Below are 20,956 nucleotides of genomic sequence, written 5' to 3' on the forward strand. Positions count from 1 at the left end.
CTTGTGTTGTGACTTCGAAACTCCGGAAGACATCATATCGGTAACTATCTACAACACAGTAGTAACTAATAATCGCGAAATATTCCCACGCCCGCCCCAAAACCATAGCCAGATAAACAATTCCCTCAAAAACGGAACAAATAGTAAATTTTATTGAAAATACAAAAGCATTATAATATTATTAAAAATCGTCGAAATAGAAACGATCACCGATGCGTACAGTGACGAAGTTGAATGTGCAATCGACTGATATTATTTCCAGGTAATCAGACAATTCGAGCATTTGCCAAAGCATATGTCCGAAATGGCAAATGTCCGAAAGTCAGACATTCGTAAATCAATCGCCATCGTCAATAGCTCGCTACCGACAGTGGCAAGATGCGACCGCGCGTCAGTTATGGCTTAACTATTCAGAACGTGCCTACGTCAGCGCCAACATGACGCATGTCAAAATTTTGTATCGTGCGAATTCGCCGATACCGTCGCTATATAGCTAGCTATGCTAGACGCGAGTGCATTTACGGACATTTCAGAAACTCATCTCAAACGCAACTTGTGGGAATCGTTAAACTCATAGTAGGCTACCCCGCGGCACTAAACATATCTTTAAATGCCATGAGATATCTCTTTATAAAATTACACAGGATTTCGCTTCTATAGATTCTAAAGCTCCACAGTACTGTCGTCTGTTTTGTCTTGGCCGTGCGCGGGAACTGAAGAGTTAGGTACGGTGGAATCGAACGTATCACCAGCCTGTCGGTGTTGTATTTTCGGCAGCGATGATAACCGCCGCGGCTTGGGTGGCGGCCGCGGTTTCTCCGCGCCCAGAGCGGGCGGTGCGAGCAGCGAGCCTAGCGAATGAGCCGTTTTGGGCGCGTCGCGCATTTTGAATTCCGGCCTGTTCAGAGAAGAAGTCCTGTGACTGGACCTTCTTTTTCGGTGCCGTCGCCTTCTAGGGTCAGAGTCAAGCGACGACATAGACGACGATTGCTTATGCATCAGCGCCGCCATGGATGATGAAGTGGTGAAGGATGAGCTCACGGTTCTGGTATTCATAGACCGGCGGTGCGGTTCTGGAAACTGTTTTATTATTACGTCCTCGATAGAAGCCGGTTCCTTTTCCAATAAAGGCGGCGGGTCTACGGATTGTAAATCTTGGATTACGTGCTGGAGTATTTCGTTCTTGCGGGAATCGCGTTCGGTGTCGCCGCGTGGCTGCGCCGACACCGACGACTCCTGCGTGATGTTGTTGCGACTACAGGAAAGGAACACGTCGTCCGTGTCGTCGAATGTCGCGCGCGTGCGGTCGTACTGTGCTGTCGAATATTCTAAACGGTAAAAATCGATATGAGACCAAATCGATCTACGGGATTGGGAAATTCGGTCACCATCGGGCAGCAGTGCGTTTATCGAAATAGACGCGTTGGGTCGGTAGGATTTCGCGTGCTTTGAGGTAACTTTTCCCGTGGCACTGCAAAAAGTAAGAAGCCTTTAACCGTATAGTACGTGGTCAAAGTAGTCAGCGTTGCTAGTCAAGTAGAAGTAGCCTGCGTCAAGTAGAACTGAAAATGAATGGTTGAAATCTACTCCAGCGTGTGGGTCCGCATACTTTTAGCGGTTCAACGGTGGTGGATCATTTTGAAATGGCTGAATGAATCTTCGCCACTAACGCGATACGACTGATGGCGCTACAAATAGATGCAAATTTCGAAAATACCTTCAATAATACGGTGCAGGCTATTCCCCGCGGTTGTTATGACGCCACATATAAAACTGATGAGAACTTATCCCAGACTGATATTTTTTAACATCCAAAGTAGTAAAGGTTTTGCATAGTAGTTTTGCTGTTCAACTGAAACCCACTTTAGTAGTTTGTGGTCCGGAAAGACTGCTATAAATGCGTGTTGACTGATTGGGTGGGTTGCGCAGGATAAAATACCTTACCTGCTGTAACGGCGGCAGAGAAACAATCGCCAGGACTGCAGAGTTTTCTTGGATGCGACCCAAAACAGCGAGGGTAGAGCGACAATCAACGTCATGATGTATTTGAAGCAGAATACGATAACGTGCGGCTTCTGGTTGCCTGGATGTAAAAGGTTGGGATATAGTGATGTGCGTTGGTGTGGGTTCAGACTTGGGATGGAGTCAAAATTTCACCATGACCAATACACTTCGAAGTGCGTCGTTGACTAAAGGATTTAATGACCTGAGAACCAGTTCAGGTTTTACCTTTCTCTGAGAGAGAGAGAGAGAGAGGTCATTTATTTGACTTACATACGAGAAAACAGATATACGGCCGAAATATTCGCCGAACCACAATATGCGTCTCGTGTTACATCCGAAATGAAATATTTCTCATGCGATTGTTTTGTGACCTATGATATCTTCATTTTTATTTATTTATTTATCACTGTGAAGGCCAACAATGTGCGTAAGCCTACAGGACTCGCGGCCCGTCGACGTCTCCTAGTCTGTACCGGATATTCACGGGTGTAGCAAAATCAATCTATATCGATATCAACATGAAATAAGACGCTTGTAGCTCGAGTGCCTGATGGCGCTGGCACAAACTGGCTAATACCATGAACTCCTCTTGACCTGACCACAGTTCGAGAGATATGGTTTTACCTCCTCCAGCGGATACTGTAACGTTCGAATTTTCCGCGGGGCACGGCACTCTGTAGTCGTCGCACGCTTTCAGGAACCAGCTCGCTTCCCAGCGAGTTCTGTTCGAGTCTTCGACGGCGTACAACACCAGGAGCAAGATCTGCAATGGATAGGATGCATGAGACGCTTTACTGGATACCGCGTGATGCAAATTGGCCTACCTGTGGAACGATGTAAAGGACACTGAAAACTCCGATACGGAGCATAAATTTGGATATCTTTCTCTTGTCTTCTCTTCTCTTGTCGCCTAGTTTGATTCGAACCCGATTGAGGCAACAGAATCCTGAATTGAAGAGAAATATGTTAGACCAAGTGCACATTTTTATACCTCAAGGGTTCACTGTCGTGAGGAATTCATTCCAGCGATATTGTTTGATGAAGAAACAATAGGGGAGTGTAAGAGGGTGACAACGTCTCAGACATTTCTTGAAGTTTATCCATTTTTAAATATCAAGCAGGAGGTCGTGAAGTAGAATTCCGGGTTGCCTTGTTGTCAGTTGTGAAATGTATGAAGTCTACTTTGCGTATAGTGTAGATGTGGTCAGAGGTGGTTAAAGTAGTCAGGAAAGCAAAGCAGTCAGAATTGCAAGACGTATGTTCTCGACTATAATCCAAATGACCATATTACTTTTCAAATAGGTACAATATTAAAGTAGCTCCGAATTGTAACTGGTAACCTCTGATATGAATGTCACTGGTAATCAGAAGCCTGTCGACAATCGTGTACCATTCAATGGGAAGTGGCGCAATAAATATTATGTTACTAGGAGAAATTTATTACCGGCGCACAGTATCGTGATCCCAATCACAAAGTAAACGCAGAGCGGAATCAGCAGCATGTACCTCAAACCATCCGAATCGTATAGTCCCAGGAAACATACCCCTAAAACGACGACCGATGATCAGCGGGGCGAAGTTAAGTAAGTCGATGCGCGGTCCATACCTGATATATTATCTCCCTCGATTTTGCTAAACGTCACCACGGCCAGTGTTTGGATGGCGGGAAGGCCCCACGCGATCGCGTGGTAACATGTGGAGTATTTTTCAATGGCCTCCGTACCCCACTTGAATCCAGCGGCAAGCAACCAGGTAGTTGTCAGTATCAGCCACCAAATGGTCCCGTTAACTATACAATAAAATTTGGACATTGTTATCTGCTATAAATGGAATGCAGTGTAGGTGGGAAAATAGATATTTCGTCGGACGGCTTGGGGTGAACTCTGATTTTACGCCATGAGGTTGCGCATGTTCTGTTAAATAGTACCACCTGGTGTGGGTTGAGAATTAATGCTCTTTTGGCTAACACTATGAACGAAAAATGAAGATTTCGCAAGTTTGCGGTACTTTCTGTTACAACATTAAACTTTCTCGCCCATACCAGTCGGCCTGAATGAACCAAATAAACCCGCGCCGTGTGCCTAAGGGAAAGGGGTGGTTCCATTTATGTTTACGATACCAAAACGGCGCTAGAATGTGGTACTCGAAAACAGCTCCAACCAAAACCATGCATATTGTATCATTGGTATGGGTACATATTTGATTCGTTATTTCATCTCCACGAGTGGTGTTCAACCTGGGGGCCGTTTGTCTTTTTTCTAAGGGTCGCGAAAGTGCTGACATTTTTTCAGCAATCAGTTTACCAAATTTTGCGGGAATTTTGTTGCGACCGTAAACACGTAGGGATCCATTGATTTACGCCAGCTCGCAGCTAGTATGGGTACATGCCCTGCATGTCATGAATGTAGGAAAAATCCACCTGATATCCACTGATACTGTTCACAATGTACTGTATACAGCCAAACTTAAGGCCGAGGCTGGACAATTTTGAGAAGAAAAATATGCTCTCATCTCAATCATTCATGGAATATCTCATCATAATGCATAAATGTAGAGATCAATGAAGGCACGTAATGAATGTAATGTAAATCCGAAAACATTCGTATTATATCTGGCGGCGTGACGTGTAAAGTCAACGTATGACTGCACGAGAAGTAATTTTCCCACATGGAATGTCTCCCGGATGAGGGTCAACAAGCGTTAATCTCCTCCGAAAGGAGTCTGAATGGGAGCATCAAGCGAACTGCTTTCCACAAGTGGGATAAAATCCACAGCTGAGAACGGAGGAAAACCGCCGTTCGGCAACAGACGAATAACATCAAGTGGCATACGCGTAAGTGTAAGACCATTCATGGGGATTAGGTAAACTGGCGCCTTGTAAGCAATATTCCGCTGCCGCGTAATGCCAATGGTTTGGTGTTTTAACATATAGTAAGTTATACATGAGATCATTGACATGGCCACTGGGACTGTCTGCAAACGTAGCCGTATCTGATCAACGGTGCTCCTGCGCTCTCGAATTTGTTATTTTTAGGGATGACAAGCGTTATTTGACTGTCGAGGTTACGCTTCACCTCGCGGGTGTGATTTACCTAGGATTCTCATCAGATTTTCGAAGATTGCCAACGCAGAGATGCAAGTTGAGTCAGATCATTAGGGTGCAGACTCATAGTAATAACAGGTATCTGGCCGGTATTTTCGAAATCGCTCACTCATTAATTGGAAATCGTTTTGCGTATAATTTCAATTGTTAGTTTAGGCTTTAGGGTGAGAGAGAGAGAGAGCGCGAGAGAGATTTAGTTGTAAATTTTGTCGACCATAACGCACTGTTAATAATCATGCAATCATATATTCTCAAACTGACAGTAGATGACACTGCCCGGGTAAGACTAAAGTGGGCAAGGCTGGATTCGCCAAACATATTTGGATGTAATAATCAATTTCTTCCCTTAGTCAAGTATAGGAAAATAAAATGCACAGAGAAACGAAACACAAAAGCAATAAAATACAAGTGAATAACGCTAAAATGAAGCAAAAGCTCTATTTAATCGGTCGGCTTCTACAGAGACACTATATTTCCAAGAAGCTTTTCTATAGAATATTTCGCTATAGCGACTGTTTACCGATTGAAATGCTAACAAATCAATACATTGACATGGAGATGGATTTGAAGCCTTGATTAGTGACAGGATATGAATTTGAAAGTATGTCATTCCAGTAGGCAGCTGGCGTAACTTTACACAAACATCGCGATCCACCACAGCGTGTCCAGCTACAAATTTGTGTCAGCCGACAATTTATGAGTTGCAGCCGGTCGAACGCTACTCGTTTCCGCCAAACGCCGCGTAACGGCAGTGACGAAATCTACCGCGCATCCCTAATCTTTGTATTTTCGTATCGGACGATAACGAAAAATGTCGCGAGAACGTTAATGATTGTCGATCGTTAATGATACATGAAATCTACCGCACCGGTTGAAAGGCAACTATACATCCGCATAATTCGATGATAACCCACGATTCCCGAATTATGGGATGTGTGCTTCCAACACAAAAGAAGTCATAAGCAAAGCCATAAAAGACTTGTTATCAATGCCCCGACAGTTTGTACCCTTCTAGTCTGGATATCGCAAGGCGCGCGATCAAGATCCGCTGTATATTAAAAGTTGGCAGGAGGTATATTGCCGTACTTCACGCGATGATACTTCATCGGCCCGTGTTGACTTGGACAAACATTCGAGTCGATAGGAAGTTGATGTGATAAATCTTAAGTCAATAATACTTCTTATTCATTCAATTGTTCGTTGAACTTTGAATGTCAGATCCGCCGGCAGAAATTGATACCGTGGGCGCATTTCACTAAATATAGACCCCGTTCGTTTGCAGACGCTCTCAGAAGGGATTTAGGGAATCAGAGTTTCAAGCATACAACGCGGATCGTGTGCTGAATTTCCCTCGTGTAAATGTCACACCGATTCCTTGACGTTACTCACCGGTGAAATAGTACAGCAACATGAAGATTACGGTACACGACTGTTTATGGTTTCCTTTGACAACCGTAAAGCCCTGGACGATATCGTGGGTATCGATATCTCGAATCTAAACAGAAAGAAGCGATGAAATATTGGCAACGCAATTAGATTGCGATACGATAGGTCACACGAAAATAAAACACACCTCTTCGTTGCAGGCCGCATCCTCTTTGAGCATGAAACCGATAATGAAGACTACGGATACGATAAAGTAAGATAATGCGTAAAAAACGATGGGTCTCTCCGGATATCGGAATCTGGAACGAGAGAAAGTCGCCTTAATTTACTTGTGTGAGGATAGTGTATTCGATAATAATGAGACACGCTCGCACTTTTACAGCGTGTTGAAGTAGGTTGACGTTATAGTGCTGCACTGAATGCCTGATATCAGTAACTAATATATAGTATGTTTGCAGCTAGTTTAAAACTAGCCGAGTTGCTGACCATATCATTGGTTTCGAAATCACAGCTCTATACATGAGATGATACAGCTTTCGATGATATTCGCATACCTTTGCAAATACACTTTATGACTTTACAAGATCATTCTACTCCAATAAGAGTTTATAATTCCGTTTTTGTAATTTAGCAGCGTTGGTGACAGCATGATTTCAATATAATTATAGAATCGCTGAACACTCAAAATTATATACTTCGAAAAATGGTGTTCCGAGTAACGTAACTTGACAAAAGTCTCACCTTTTCATGTCCAGGAGAAAAGTGCAAAGTGTGAAAAACGTCACTGCAATGCACAATGACGCCATGGACAAAATAACGTAACGAACTACGGACAATTCCCCTTCCGATAAATACATGTTGGGACACGGGGGTGAGCAGTTACGCATTCCAAGAAACGAGTACCTGTCAAGGAAAAGAAAGGCGTGTTACATCCACTACATCAGAGACAATGTGTGAAAAAGGGCGCTGCTGCCAACTGTATACTTTTCAACGCCAAGAAATATTAACCTCGAGGTCAACGGCAGCTCCGACTCGCATAAACTGAGGTCTGGAGATCCGCTTCAAAGATATAGCGCACCCGATTTCTGCATTATTCCCAATACCCAATACCGCGGGATAAGTCGTGTAATACCCGCGTAAAAGGCGGTAATCGCAGCCTTTTTACCAGTGCAACAAAAGATGGAATATAGCTTCCTTGCTGATAGTGTAAAGGCGTTTGTGTCACGTTTCAAGGATTATCTGTGTTTGCCCAACGTCATGTCAATGACACTAATAGCATATATTCGGAAACAGTGCCTATAGATACAGTGCGGGCATATACTTATCGAGACACGTAGATTCCAATCACTGGTGAAACAAAATCATAGTCTGGATGAGTGAGAGACAGTGCTGGCTTCTTGAACAGGCACACTCGTATATCTATACAAAAGTATTCTCGTTCTGCAACATGTCAAACAACATGTCTGCATGACAAACTCAAATCGGGTAGTGGGACCGATTCAAACTTCCTTATCGCTTTTGAGCCGCTCCATTCAAATGATACCAAAATCAATACTCAAGTTTTTTCAGTGGCATGATTCATTATCAAGTCCATATATATCATATAACATATAATACATATTTCTTAGGGCTCTATTCTCGCGACAGCATATCACTGCTCCACAGGAGTACCAATATTCGGACGTTCTTAAGACTCGGGTACAGTTACGTCATAAAGCAATCTGTCATTACATGCGGGTGAAATACGGACAATCGCGGTTGAGATAAACATCTTGACCTCACTTTCGATGAATGAACCGCCTTCATTGAATACGAATTTCAATGCGCACGCGAACAGTGGGCCGTAAATTCGGCGCATTTTCCTACCACAAAAGATACACGGTTTCGTTGACTTGAATGCCATTTCAACGTAAGCCACCGCAAGATCCGCGACCACTTCGCAAAACAAACACGACATTTTTTAATCAGGCCGATGTGACCTTCTTGTTATTCGGCATGCTTCGCTTCCCATGCAAGTGTCCCCATTGTCAGCTTATGAATGTGGCTTTCAAGTTGATAAATATGGAGGATCCATAACAGCCGACAGCTGGTGGAATCTATCTTTTTGACGCGATGTGCGGGTCGGAAGGGCGATTCGCATTCCCGCGCAGATTGATTGAATCAATAGAAAGGCAATGGAGGAATGAATTTGGGGTTCGTCGATTTAATAGCGATGCGTTCATTAATAAGCAGACGGTTTGTGCCAACAGGTTGCGCCAGTAAAAAATTGGTACGGTGCGATATGATGTGATAAAATTTCACGTGATTCGTACCACGAAATCGTATGTAGGTAGTCCGGTATGGTACGGTGAAATTTACGTACTGTAATCTGTTACATTTATCGTATCATGCAAAACGCATTTAAGTTGACTGAGCACATTGGCCATGATATAGTAGTAGCTAGTAGGGCGGCATAAAATTCAGAATTTACGTCCTCCATGTAGCACACAAAAGCCTTGCCACAGCAAGCAACTCAATTGAGTTATAATATATATTGTTCGAAAGGCTCATAACCGGAGCAAGAATATACGAAGAAAGTACCGTACAGTAATTATGTACCGTAGTTTTTGCCAAAACTCAATCGTACAGTTGGCCAAACAAATACTGTATCGTAGCTTGCTGAAAGAGCGGCCTGTCTGACTAATGACTTATACGCATCAGAAGATGCCGCAGCATATTGGGTTATAGTCGTGCTTGCAAGCTTATATATACACGCGTGCGTACTGAGTGTTGCAGCTTTCCAATCTAAGATATCCAACCGGGAGTTCTAATTACGCGGTATTAGCGGTGGCCACTATCGGAATGCTTCTACATTTTCGGAGTACTCAAGTATATTCAGCTATACTTGCGCAACTTATCCCTGAAGTCGAATGTAGTCTAAGCATGTCCCGAGTAGGAATTAAAATTTTACTGGTATTACTATTATTAACTATTAATCCAATTTCTGTCTTGATTACTAAATTCACAGTGATGCAAGCCCAGTACTACGGAATGTTCAAAAAATTATGACGTATTGACAGCAACCCATAAGCTGGAACCAATTGGCATCCATCATACATTGAGCTAGGAAGGATCCACTTGACTTTAATTAACTCTCCTTTGCCGGCCACCGATCTCACGCTGCATTAATAACGGGCCACGTAATGCGGGTATTGTGTTGCTGCCCCAGTTTGAAAGGAACACGCAGTTTAGTGCAAGTAGCCATGCGCACTTGATAACGCGGAGACCACCGGCGAACACAAATTCTCACGATTCTCACAAAGAGATCCACTTACTCACCCTGATTGGCCTGGAGGTGACCGCATCTCAGCGGGGCACCAAAGCCCGTACCGATGATTAGCCCTCGTGTGCTCGTAGTCGGTGATATTCTTACGAACTGGCCTTTTGTGATAATTTTCTTTCAGCAGTTCCAATTGCGGACCTATCACGTCGGTGTCGGTCGGCGGAATGCATATCTGTAAACCAACATTGAATGTTTGCATATCCGGTGTTTTATCAATAAAGCGACGCCGAATGGGTGCGTGCAGTTTCGTGACCACCGGCGTGAGTTTGTAGGCAAACAAGAATCAGTTTTGGTGGTAAATGGATTAATTCCATTCAATGGGACTTGTTTCAAACACCGAATCGCACACCGCAAAAAACTTTCAGACTTGAAGGTGACAAATTGACAACAAGTCAATAAGCCTGTTATAAAATGTACTTCAGTGAATCCTACACGCTATTCAATGCTCCCTTCGCAAACATCTTATTTCACCGAGAACATGCACCCATCTCATCGCTCTAATTCACCGTCCTGTTGAGCACTACCGTTTGACAGGCGGGTGAACACAGGTCATGTGCAAGAATGCGATTGATGATACGCAGAAGTGGATGTATCGTAACGCTCATTCGCTGTAACGAACGCGTGACGTATGGTAACAGAGGTCAAGGCGGTAGAACAGAAGGCCCACTGCTGCCACGCGGCTAACCTTAGGCTCGTTAAACCACATTCAAGATGCCTCAATCGACAGTTAGCTCACATGTTGAACAAATTATTGGCACGGAATCCTAGTAGTGGCCCAGACAGCGGATAAAAGGCTTCATCTATGTTCGCTATATCTATCACGATCAATCTGTGACGCACGTCACTGTTACAATAATTTTACACATATGAGCGTTATTCGTGTGTATGACGTCACAATATACGAATGTCACTTAAATGAGACTAATATTCACTATAGGGGAGGTGTCAACTTCTTCGCCAGTCGTTGAAATAAAATATAACTAACGGCCTTTGACCACAATGCCAATGATGATGTCACACTTTATCGATACCATCGTTGTATTCATAACAGAGATTGAGAAAGTGGGACTAGAATTTATTTCACACTGATATGGTAACAATACAGTTGCTTCGGATTACCTATGATTTATTGATCTTTAATGGACTTCGTTATCAAGAACATTTGTATTTGTCGATTTTCCCTGACCACCATATAATGCAACTAACTGTAAACATGAGGTAATCGCAGTTGTGGTGTCAGTTACCAGCGGAAAATCTCGAATCGTGTCAGCATGTTTCAGAGTGAGTATATATCCCACGAACTATTGATAACTTTCGTAAGAAAGCAGCGGCGCTCAGCTTCTGTCAATTCGCGCTTTCAAGGTTCACGAGCGTTGAAGGTTTATGAATGTTTCTCTCGTGGATTTCGTGGGATTACCAAATATAAAGATATGCGCCAGCGAGCCGCGGTCTCTTTTGAGATATATCGCAGGAATCGGGCGATATACCGCGTTTCCAAAATAAAACACCTGTCCAAGGTGTTAGCCCCTGCTCCCGACGACATGAAGTGTTTACTTTGTTGGACTAGCTTCGTTACAACAATCGGGGTGTTTGGAAACGTGGCAGGCGGTAGCGCAATATTTGCAGGAAAGAACCTGAATACGTTGGTAATATTCATTAAAGCATATCCTTCCATACGAAGATGGGTATGGCGGTGTGAAATGAAAGGCATCGCTCTGGGTACAAGCTCTACTAAATTTCAAAGGCGGTGTTGTTTTATTATGACAAAGTGCCAAGAATGTTTTTCAGATAAGGCTGATTGTATATCAACAATCGTATCACAAAATATGACGTCACCAGCATGAAGCTGAACAAAATGAAACTTTGGAATACATTGAAGAATAAATGAACATTGAACATTGAAACTAAATGTGCTCGATATGAGTATCTTTTTTAGTCACGTAGTGCATTTTCAAGTTTCTGGTGACACGACAACATGATGGCTGTAACTCGACAACATGACGGCTGTAATTCGCACGTGTTAGCGATGGGACGGTAAGCGTTAATTAAGCGCAGGTTTTGTCAAATAAGCAAAGATTCACGGACAACTTTCATGCAGATGAAACATAGGCTAGATATCGAGACTTTAGCAGCAATTTCGCAGCGTTGGTATTTGAGAGTTTAATTTGAAATGCTAATGGCTATGCATTCATTTTGAACCTTCAATTTTTCGGGGTATAAATAAGCAGGCATGCTGACAGAAGCTGTTGTACCAACACGAACGCAGTAGGGTTACCATACGACCTCTTTTAAGAGGATTTGACCTCTTTTTTGACTTTTTTCAAAGTGTCCCCGGAGGACAACAAAATGTCCTCTTTTGAGAATTTTGGTAAAATATAGGGTAAAATTCAACTGAGATACAGTAAATAAGCACTGAAGTAACGGTCTGGCGGCTATTTTCGGAGCTGAGCCGAAAAGTTGCCCATTTTTTAGTCAACCAACGGAGAAATCAACAGAAGTGTGCATTTCTGGAGCCGAGTCGGGAAAATGACCTTTTTTTAGACAACTGACAACAAAGTCGGGAAAAATGTGCCATTTTTTCCGGATTTTACTCCAGCATTGAAAGTCTGAAAATTTTGAAAAAGTGTCCACTTTTCAGATTTCCAAAATACGGTAACCCTAATATACAGACCCTCAAATGTTCTATTTGCATAGTGTATAATGTAACTATGATTATTCTATACCATATGATATACTAGTAAGTTCACAATTAATTCGTTAACCCGAAGTTGAGTGTCATAATCGGAACACGGCGATTCATTGATAAATGCGACGAAGTTGAAACATATATTATATGCGAGTATAGGGCGCGTGTTGCTAGTTTAACGGATCGAACCACAGTCGAAAACGTTGTCAAACAGTATACTCGGGCACCTATGCACATTCCCTACAGAATATTTATATTATTTATTCATGTATTGTGTGATCCATGCATCCATCAGAAAAGCGCCCGCGTATAATAGAATTGACAGGATTGCTTGCGAGGAAAAATATGGTGATTTCGCTTTGATATGCAACAACTTTTCTAATGACACGTAACTTATCATCTCTACCAGGGCCTTGGACGATGAATCGTCGAATAAATAGCTATGCGTACTTCTCTTACGTTGGTCGAATAATATTTACCCTTCCATCTGCAACTAATGACCCCATCCACGTCAAGGAGGCAACTCTGCGTATCATGAACACCTCGCCGCCGGCGTAGATCGTATCGCCGACCATCTGACCGTCTTCATCCGACACTCCCGAAGGACTTTCAAACGACGGAAACAGCGAACATTGAACGCTATCGGGCCATTCTATTCCGAAACTTCTTATCACGCTTTCACAGTCAGTGGCCACTGTCTCACACAGTTCTCTGCACGGAGGCACGACTCCAAACTCTGTACACACGGGGGAATATACGGAACATAAAAAGAGATTGAGGTATTTGGAGCATTCAGTCGATATCATAGGGTGCAGTCTACGTAGCGATCCCATCACTTGTTCCGGGGTGTTGTCGTTGGCGAAGTTCGGAAAGGTGGTCGAGTTGTACCTCCACGGTATCGGGTCCAATCTTGCGAACCGTTTTTTTCTTGCAATCCTATCCAGGAGTTGTCGCGATGTGGACCGGCCGTACCGACCTTGTCTAAATACTTGGTGTTGCGTGGCCATGCAATTCGGAGCCGATAATGGTTGACATGTAGGCCGTACCTCGTCTTTCATGTTAACATCATACGTCGCCGTAGCTGCGTCCATCAACGTCAATAACATCGCGCATGACACGAAAGTCGTCATAATATATTCTGATGGTAGACTTCTCGTCATATTAAGTTGTTCGGTGCTTTAATATCCCGCATGCATAGAGTGAGTCAGGTTTTCCATACAGGTAGACAAACATCCGCTTCACTGATTATTTCCTACAGTGCAAACATTGCCTACACATAAGCTACAAGCATCTACAAAGCACACATATTTTGTAGGGATAATTACGGTTTCCTTCTAAACACAAATGTCGGTTTGCGGATACCAAGACCTCCGGTAAAGCAGAGTCAACTCGGTTCGAAGTTTGGACACAGTCTTTAACTTTGAATACCCGATTTATTTTCGCCCAATGCACGTGGCTGCAAAATGGTATAGGGCTGTGGCTGTGCTCGATAATCAAATGAGCAATATATATATTTGTCTTTTACGTGACAGTTGGCTCTGATTCGAACGCTGATAAACATTCGAATTGATTATAATATATGAACACACCTACACCTACATGGCAGCTGCTGAAGTGTTTAGATATATATTTTGTCATGTCTACGTTTATACACATCATAATCCCTGACCAAACACTCATTTCGTAAGTCTATACTTTCTATTGAGGTGTGAACAGAGGTAGTCTGGTCTTGGTGCCCCTCTGTCACGTCTCATACCAAGTTTGTAGCTCATGATTTCTTTTTTCAAACGAGCACACGTGCTTATACCATCGCCTTGACTCCAACAGTATTGATAGCTAATGTTAAGTTGCGTCTTAAAAGTGAGGTTACAGAAAATCTGACGTGGGTCACTCATATGTTTCACATAACTCAAACCCGGTCGCATGTTGCTTCATTAGACTAAACTCAACGAGTCCAAATCCAGGTTTAACCGGCGAACAAGCATGCTGTCTGTCATCGTTACAGATAATGTCTGGTAGTGTTCGTTTAGCAGTATTTTGACATAATATCGTACTTGATGCTTCACGTGTTTGTTGAAGGAGATATTCTTGCTAAAAGGATTTGGAATATTCAATTCTTCTCACGTACAACAAACACAAGCTTATTTGTAACAGACCAACCATGGGTGGCACTATCGGCAGCCGATATGCACAAGCTATCAAATGTCAACTACCAGATGATACCATATGGATAACAATATCGAATGTATCGCAATGGGAGACGTATGTGTTTGTTTTAAACGAAGCGTTAATGGAGAGGTCCGCATTGCGCAATGATTAAGCGCTACGTAGCCTTTGACCGTAGCAGGAAATTCCCCAACTTTGAAAAATATTTTTAGTGCATAAAACGCACAAGCAATGCAAAGAATAAATCTGTGGGAAGTAGTTTACGCCATATTATTACTCCACTATTATACCATAGCCTACAATCCTACACCAAGTACAATTCATATTATATATAAACCGTGATCTAAACGTAAACTTTGCCGCACTGTACAAACTCTCGGATGTGAGCTACTTTTAGACGAGGGCGGTGGTATGTGTGAACAGGACCGAAACAAACAGCACTTCGTCAGGCCCCCGCAAATCGTTGGTCTTGGGTCCCCATACGGTGATCAAAAAAATTGGCCGACGCTGAGATTCACATTTCTATAAATCATGCGTATTTTTCCTTGGGGCAAGGGTACCCAATAATCAATATATTTGGCAACATCAAATCGCGCAGAGCGCAAAAATTTTTGAAGAATTTGCATAAATTTTCAAAGAAATACTCAATAATTTATGTGAATTCATGAAATAATTTTGGGCCCCTTTCGAGCTCGCCCTCCAGACCAATTGGGGGGTTTGGGGTGCGGCAGTTACGGTCCCGTGTGTGACGTAGCAACGCCCCTTTCACTTGATCGAAGCGGACGGGATTAATGTTATCACTTCGTATGTAAAAGGATCGCAATGTGAAATAACATTACCCCATATATCTATAGGATATCCCCGAAATCAGACGACAAACAAACAGTCAACCACGCTCTGTTTTGCTTCCTTCTCGAAAACTCATTAATCTGTTTTTATCCCAAACAACGCTCTGTTTGACGATTGGTTTGCGGAAAATATGATCATCTCTTACTAAAAGTTTATAGATAACGCAGTTTTACTGACCTATTACATAACCTCTCTTGGTAGTTGGCAATGCGGCGTGAAATCAGATCCCCGCATGTACACTACGTTATACGCATGTATTTGTCTGTTCATTAGGGCTCTTCAAAAATGACTTTTTTTCTTCTCAAATCGTACTGGCTACTTGATAAAATTGTTAGGTTTCCTAATTTAGGCCTACACACAAAATTTGGTTCAATTCCAGCCAGTAACCGCTTTGCTACAGGAGAATAAAGTTTCTATGTATTATGTAAAAATAAATAATAAAAAATTTGAAAATTTTTTATTTGGAAAAAATTTGGATTTGAATAAAATAGTATTTACGGTGACCGATTTTTCGTTTATTTATTATAATTGTGCTCACCGTAAATACTATTTTAGTCAAATCCAAATTTTTCGACGGCAATAACTCCGCTTCCACTGGTTGGAATTGAACCAAATTTGGTCAGCATCGTTTCTATAGACAGCCTAACACTTTTATGTGGTGAACAGAAAAATTTCAACATTTATTTTGTATAATAAATAGAAACTTACTTTTCCTGTAGCAAAGCGGTTACTGGCTGGAATTGAACCAAATTTTGTGTGTAGGCCTAAATTAGGTAACCTACCAATTTTATCAAGTAGCCAGTACGATTTGAGAAAAAAAGTCATTTTTGAAGAACCCTACTGTTCATAGATCAATATAAAATGTAGATCTGCTGCTAACTAGATGCAGAAAAAAGATTATCAATAGATTTCGTGGCTGCAATATGTTGCAATAGGAAACGAATTTGCGGCGTCGTTGTGTCAATATAAAAGATCCGAACAAAATATTTTAACGAACGAATGAAAATATTCTCACTTTCGCGATGATATACACAACTCTGTAACCAGTTTACGCTCAGTAAACTAGTAAAAGACAACCGACACACCCCTCTTACATCTTCGTTTGGAGACTCCATTCTGCTAGGTATGATTGAACCTCCGTAACAAAGGAACGAATTTGTAAGCACCACGAAATATAGATTTATTTGAAGCACACAAAAGACCTTGCCTTACAACATATGACCAATGTCCGTGCTATAATGTTTGCAATAACGTTCTATCGACTCCGGAGCATCAAGGGTTCAACCTTTATATCGTCATTCAACATAACATGCACACTTGCACAGTCCAACTCAGTTTAACCTGTCGTATCCGTATCGATGTTCAAGTTCAGTTCATAACACCATAGGACGGTTAATCTGCGGGCTGTGCTGTGACTTGATCTGCGCTGCAAACTCCTATTTATACTAGCCGAAGTTCTGTATTCGGCGCGTGCCCAAGTGGTGTACGCTAGTGCTACGAGACGTAGAATTACGGCAGTCAGGTTCATCCTGATTAATGCATCCGAGCCGTAATTACTCTAATATCAATGATTACTGGGAACGACCTATTTCCTCCAAAATACCAGTTATCTCGATAGCAATAATACCGTAAGCCAGGCGACGAAAGACTAATAGCGTACAATTTATACCCTCGTCGCTATAATAACAATTCTAATGACGCCAGGAACAATAAAATTTTGTCTCGAATGATTGTATTCGAAGCTAATCTTCTTTTCGAGGATCTTGTCGCATTTGAACGTTGTAAAATTCATAAAACAGAAGATAATTGAATAACCGCGTGGTGAGGGTCCACCGAAAAGCGTAGAGTGGATCAAACTTGACACACTATGAACAATTGAACATACATTTGGTGTAAGTTGCTTCTGAATCTCTAAGTGATGATGACATAACATAGCTAACAAGTGATTAGCCAGCTTGCCAGCTATCTTCCCCATATCCAATATGATGTCCTTTTAAGGGTCAAGTACCGTATCATCTAAATCTGTCTTCTTGGCCGAAATGAGATCGATATATATAAAAGAAATAGCTTGGCAGACCCTACGTAAAACACGAAGCATGATCGTCAAATGGCGTTTTAGAGTTCATGAATTTTTGAAGGCTAACCTCGGCACATGGCGTGCGAAGAAGTGTGACTATTACAGACTATTGATCCTTGTTTCATCTTATGCCAGTGATTCATATCTGCCATGATGGCATCCACAAGCACATACCATAGCATAAATTCTCATTAATCCATAAATGCTTACACAATATTATGCAGCAATGTACGGAATAAATTACCGAGGTAAAATCAATAAATATTTATTAAATGCCCGGATACATACTGTGATCAAGTCACATCTGCGAGGGCATTGCTCGGAAGCAGGTTTTATAAACCATTCGTGCACGTGAGATTATGCAAGGAATACTCGGCCACTATTTCGGATAGCAGATTTGCGAGATGGGCACGTACATTCGAGTTCCTCGCGGAGGTACAGTGATAACGTCCCTTTCATGTCCTCACAACTGCCACTGATTGGTTCAAATTAACGTGATGCTCTTGTCTGGAATTTCCTGACAAGACCCATTAATACGTTATCCATCCGCGTAAATTATCAAGTTATCGAGCCGTGTTGATCAATAAGTCATGAAAAGGCACTCAAAATGGTTCTAATTAAGGAGATTTATCGACACTTAAGTGACCACATCTCCCGTGCGATGATTGCCTTGCGCTTCTGCAAACCGTACGTTGACTTAGCGACATGAAAAGGTATGAGGTTAACGCATAACTCACGAACTGTAGGAGCCGGTAAATACTAATTTAGTAGCGTTAAGTGGACTTCCCCACTCGGCATTGACGTTTAAGTCAATCTAGTGCCACATTATGATGCTTGATAACTGTCGCCAGCATATTTGCAGGCAATCTGTTGCGTAAATGTAGGACCATTAGTAAACCTTTCGCCCCGAAGCCGCCAATATCATTATATGTATTTAACCTGACAGCATTGTAATACATAACTACAACAGTGGAATGGCATATGTGAATGTGAGACGATTAATGGTCCCCAATCAAATATAACCACACACTTTGACGGACAGTACCTTTACTCTGATAAAAACCTAAATATTTTTATAAGCCCAGAAAAAGATTTAGTTGCGTTGCAATTGACCAGGTCGTATTCGTGTAGCCTACATATACTAAACAACTAGAATTACTGCTGTGTCATTCTAGCATTACAGAAATGATGACGAGCGACCAATACGATTAGTATTACTACAGATCACTTGACAGCATGTGAGCATACCGAAAAAATGCCCAGTAAGTTGCGTCACTTTTGTCCTGTCGTTTCTCTAATTGGGTCGCTTTATATCGCTTTTATCTTGCAATTCGCCTGTTTATCTGTATCAACTGTAAAGTAACAGACGGTCGTGGAAGAAATAAAACATTCATGTGCACTTTGCACTGTACAGTGTACAATGTACATTGTACAGTACACCTTTGATGCCTATTCTTTCGAGAGATTGCATCTACGATAAAACGTTTCGGATACACATTATATCATGCATATGGTACGATCAATGAAGTCACAAAGCGCAGAACGGCTGGCGGGGATCTATACCAGTAACCATAACATCTGTACAATGTCGAATGGAGAAAGAGCATGAAACTATCGAATGTAACAATGTAACATGAATGAAATGATCAACAATTTCCTGCGTTTCATTGCATACAGTAACATTGCTACGAAAAAAAGGCGACCTTTTTGAATGATATCAACTGTAAACCAGCGCGAAACTTTGAGCACCATGAAAAGCAAATGTTGCTGCTGCCATTACCTGTCTACGCCGTCCGTATTTTGTCAAATCGGTCTACCTATAAACAACGGAGGTCTCAGGGTCGGCCTGATACGACAAACCCTATAATTCTGTTAGAAATCTTTATCACAAAATAAAGGTGGCTGAATTCAATACTCATCTGTTGTTATAAGATATCAACGTCTGCCGAGAAAGTATTTCCTCATCTTTACAAACGCATTGTCCTGCTTATTCGGTATAGATATACTACAAAATACTCCACATCAAAATCTGCGATCGGTTCGTACAGTTTTATTGCATATAACTTCTCATCGTAACATGGTTTTATGCTTCTGTCGAGGAGGAATTTTAATACACGATACATTATCCACTACTAATAAGCACTATTTACACCTCGCTGTCACAATCGTTGCGATTGTAAAAACGAAAATGACGCGTTCCCGATTAAAACGATCCGACATCGCGAGAATCGCAAAACATCGTATAAGCAGAAACTATAATAGCATGTAACGTTGCATAAATCTAACGGATCTTCGATTTACATTGACAGCCAAAACATTAAATGCTGCATACACGGCACGCGCATATTCCCGCAACCTGGTAGATCAAGCATTCCGAAAATCGAACAAAACGCGCTGTAAAACAAAGATATTATCACAAGCATTGCGTTAGAGAGTTATGACATACAGCACAAGCGACCTATTGGTTTTATATAGTCAATGCCGCGCAATCTCGAGATACCCGACACCAGCATTCTTTTGATGGGTATATATAACGAAAAAGATTTTACAGGAAAACCACCAATAAAGTCTAACCGCGAATTGACCTAATATACGTTGCCATGTTTAATTTCTCGACAACGAGAATGATTTTCGTAAGCGTATTCATTTCAGAACCATTAATAGAGGTAAATGAATGCAAATGAACAGTATATTCGACAGGCATATCTTACAGGTTAAGAAATTGAGCGGTGACATGAGACGGTCGGTAAACACCTCAAAGATGAAGCGTATTATCGCGAGATATAATCTCTTCATAGCGCCGCTTGCACTTGCGGCTATAAGTACGACAGAATAATAATATGCGGCAGCCCAGGTTAAATTTTCATACTGCATGTTGACGTGCATATAAATATATCTATCCGTAGCGGCAATGACCTCTACTATATCATTGTCAGTGACTAAATGTTGTCAAGCGTTACCACTGTATATTGATGACCACGTAATGAGTTCATAAAGTAATAATTGTCGTTAGCAGGCAGATTTACAAAATCTCCGGATGTTCCATTGTTAAAGCTTTACATAAGTGACGAAGTCGGGAAGACGTGATCCATAGTGACGGTAAGCTTACTGTTCAGTAATCTGTACCGCAAACACGCTTCTGCACGAATTATTCCCTAATAAACATCTCAATAAATGTATCACGGTCGTTAACTTTTACGGGCAGAGTAAATACAGAATACGGTCACAATGCACCGATCTCAATGGGGTACGAAGTGGCTTGATGCCTGTGTCAATCCTTGGTCAGTTTCTATTTAGCAAGTTTGAATACATCGCGAGAGTGAAGAATAGCCCAAGTAAACCATTATTAACTGCTAAAAGGAT

At 41.9% G+C, this 20,956-nt stretch overlaps 1 protein-coding gene and 1 long non-coding RNA gene across 2 annotated transcripts in view; both read right to left on the minus strand.

Annotated features, from left to right (window-relative positions):
• Positions 1-20,956, minus strand: part of LOC145441282 (uncharacterized) — a 237,075-nt gene that overhangs the window by 21,819 nt on the left and 194,300 nt on the right. The window lies entirely within an intron of this gene.
• Positions 126-15,765, minus strand: LOC145441269 (frizzled-2-like). Its single transcript, XM_080319089.1, has 12 exons — positions 12,981-15,765; positions 9,812-9,987; positions 7,235-7,396; positions 6,681-6,792; positions 6,497-6,602; positions 3,611-3,793; positions 3,449-3,550; positions 2,829-2,950; positions 2,629-2,767; positions 1,945-2,083; positions 1,389-1,471; positions 126-1,328 (listed from the first exon to the last, which is right to left on the minus strand). Exons 1-12 carry the CDS (start codon positions 13,659-13,661, stop codon positions 664-666), a joined length of 2,670 nt encoding a protein of 889 aa, XP_080175215.1. The 5' UTR covers positions 13,662-15,765; the 3' UTR covers positions 126-663.

Source organism: Botryllus schlosseri, chromosome 6, assembly GCF_051294905.1.
Source record: "Botryllus schlosseri isolate E-star chromosome 6, Bs_hap1, whole genome shotgun sequence".
Lineage (NCBI taxonomy): Eukaryota > Metazoa > Chordata > Ascidiacea > Stolidobranchia > Styelidae > Botryllus > Botryllus schlosseri.

What these genes read in the sequence shown, in the direction of transcription:
- LOC145441269 (XM_080319089.1), bottom strand. Translation starts at nt 13,661, where the DNA reads ATGACGAGAAGTCTACCATCAGAATATATTATGACGACTTTCGTGTCA. An exon ending in CATTAGTTGCAGATGGAAGG is followed by an intron (nt 9,988 to 12,980) that starts GTAAATATTATT and finishes GTTGGTTTACAG; the next exon opens with ATATGCATTCCGCCGACCGA. An exon ending in AAACGCACTGCTGCCCGATG is followed by an intron (nt 1,329 to 1,388) that starts GTGACCGAATTT and finishes TTTACCGTTTAG; the next exon opens with AATATTCGACAGCACAGTAC.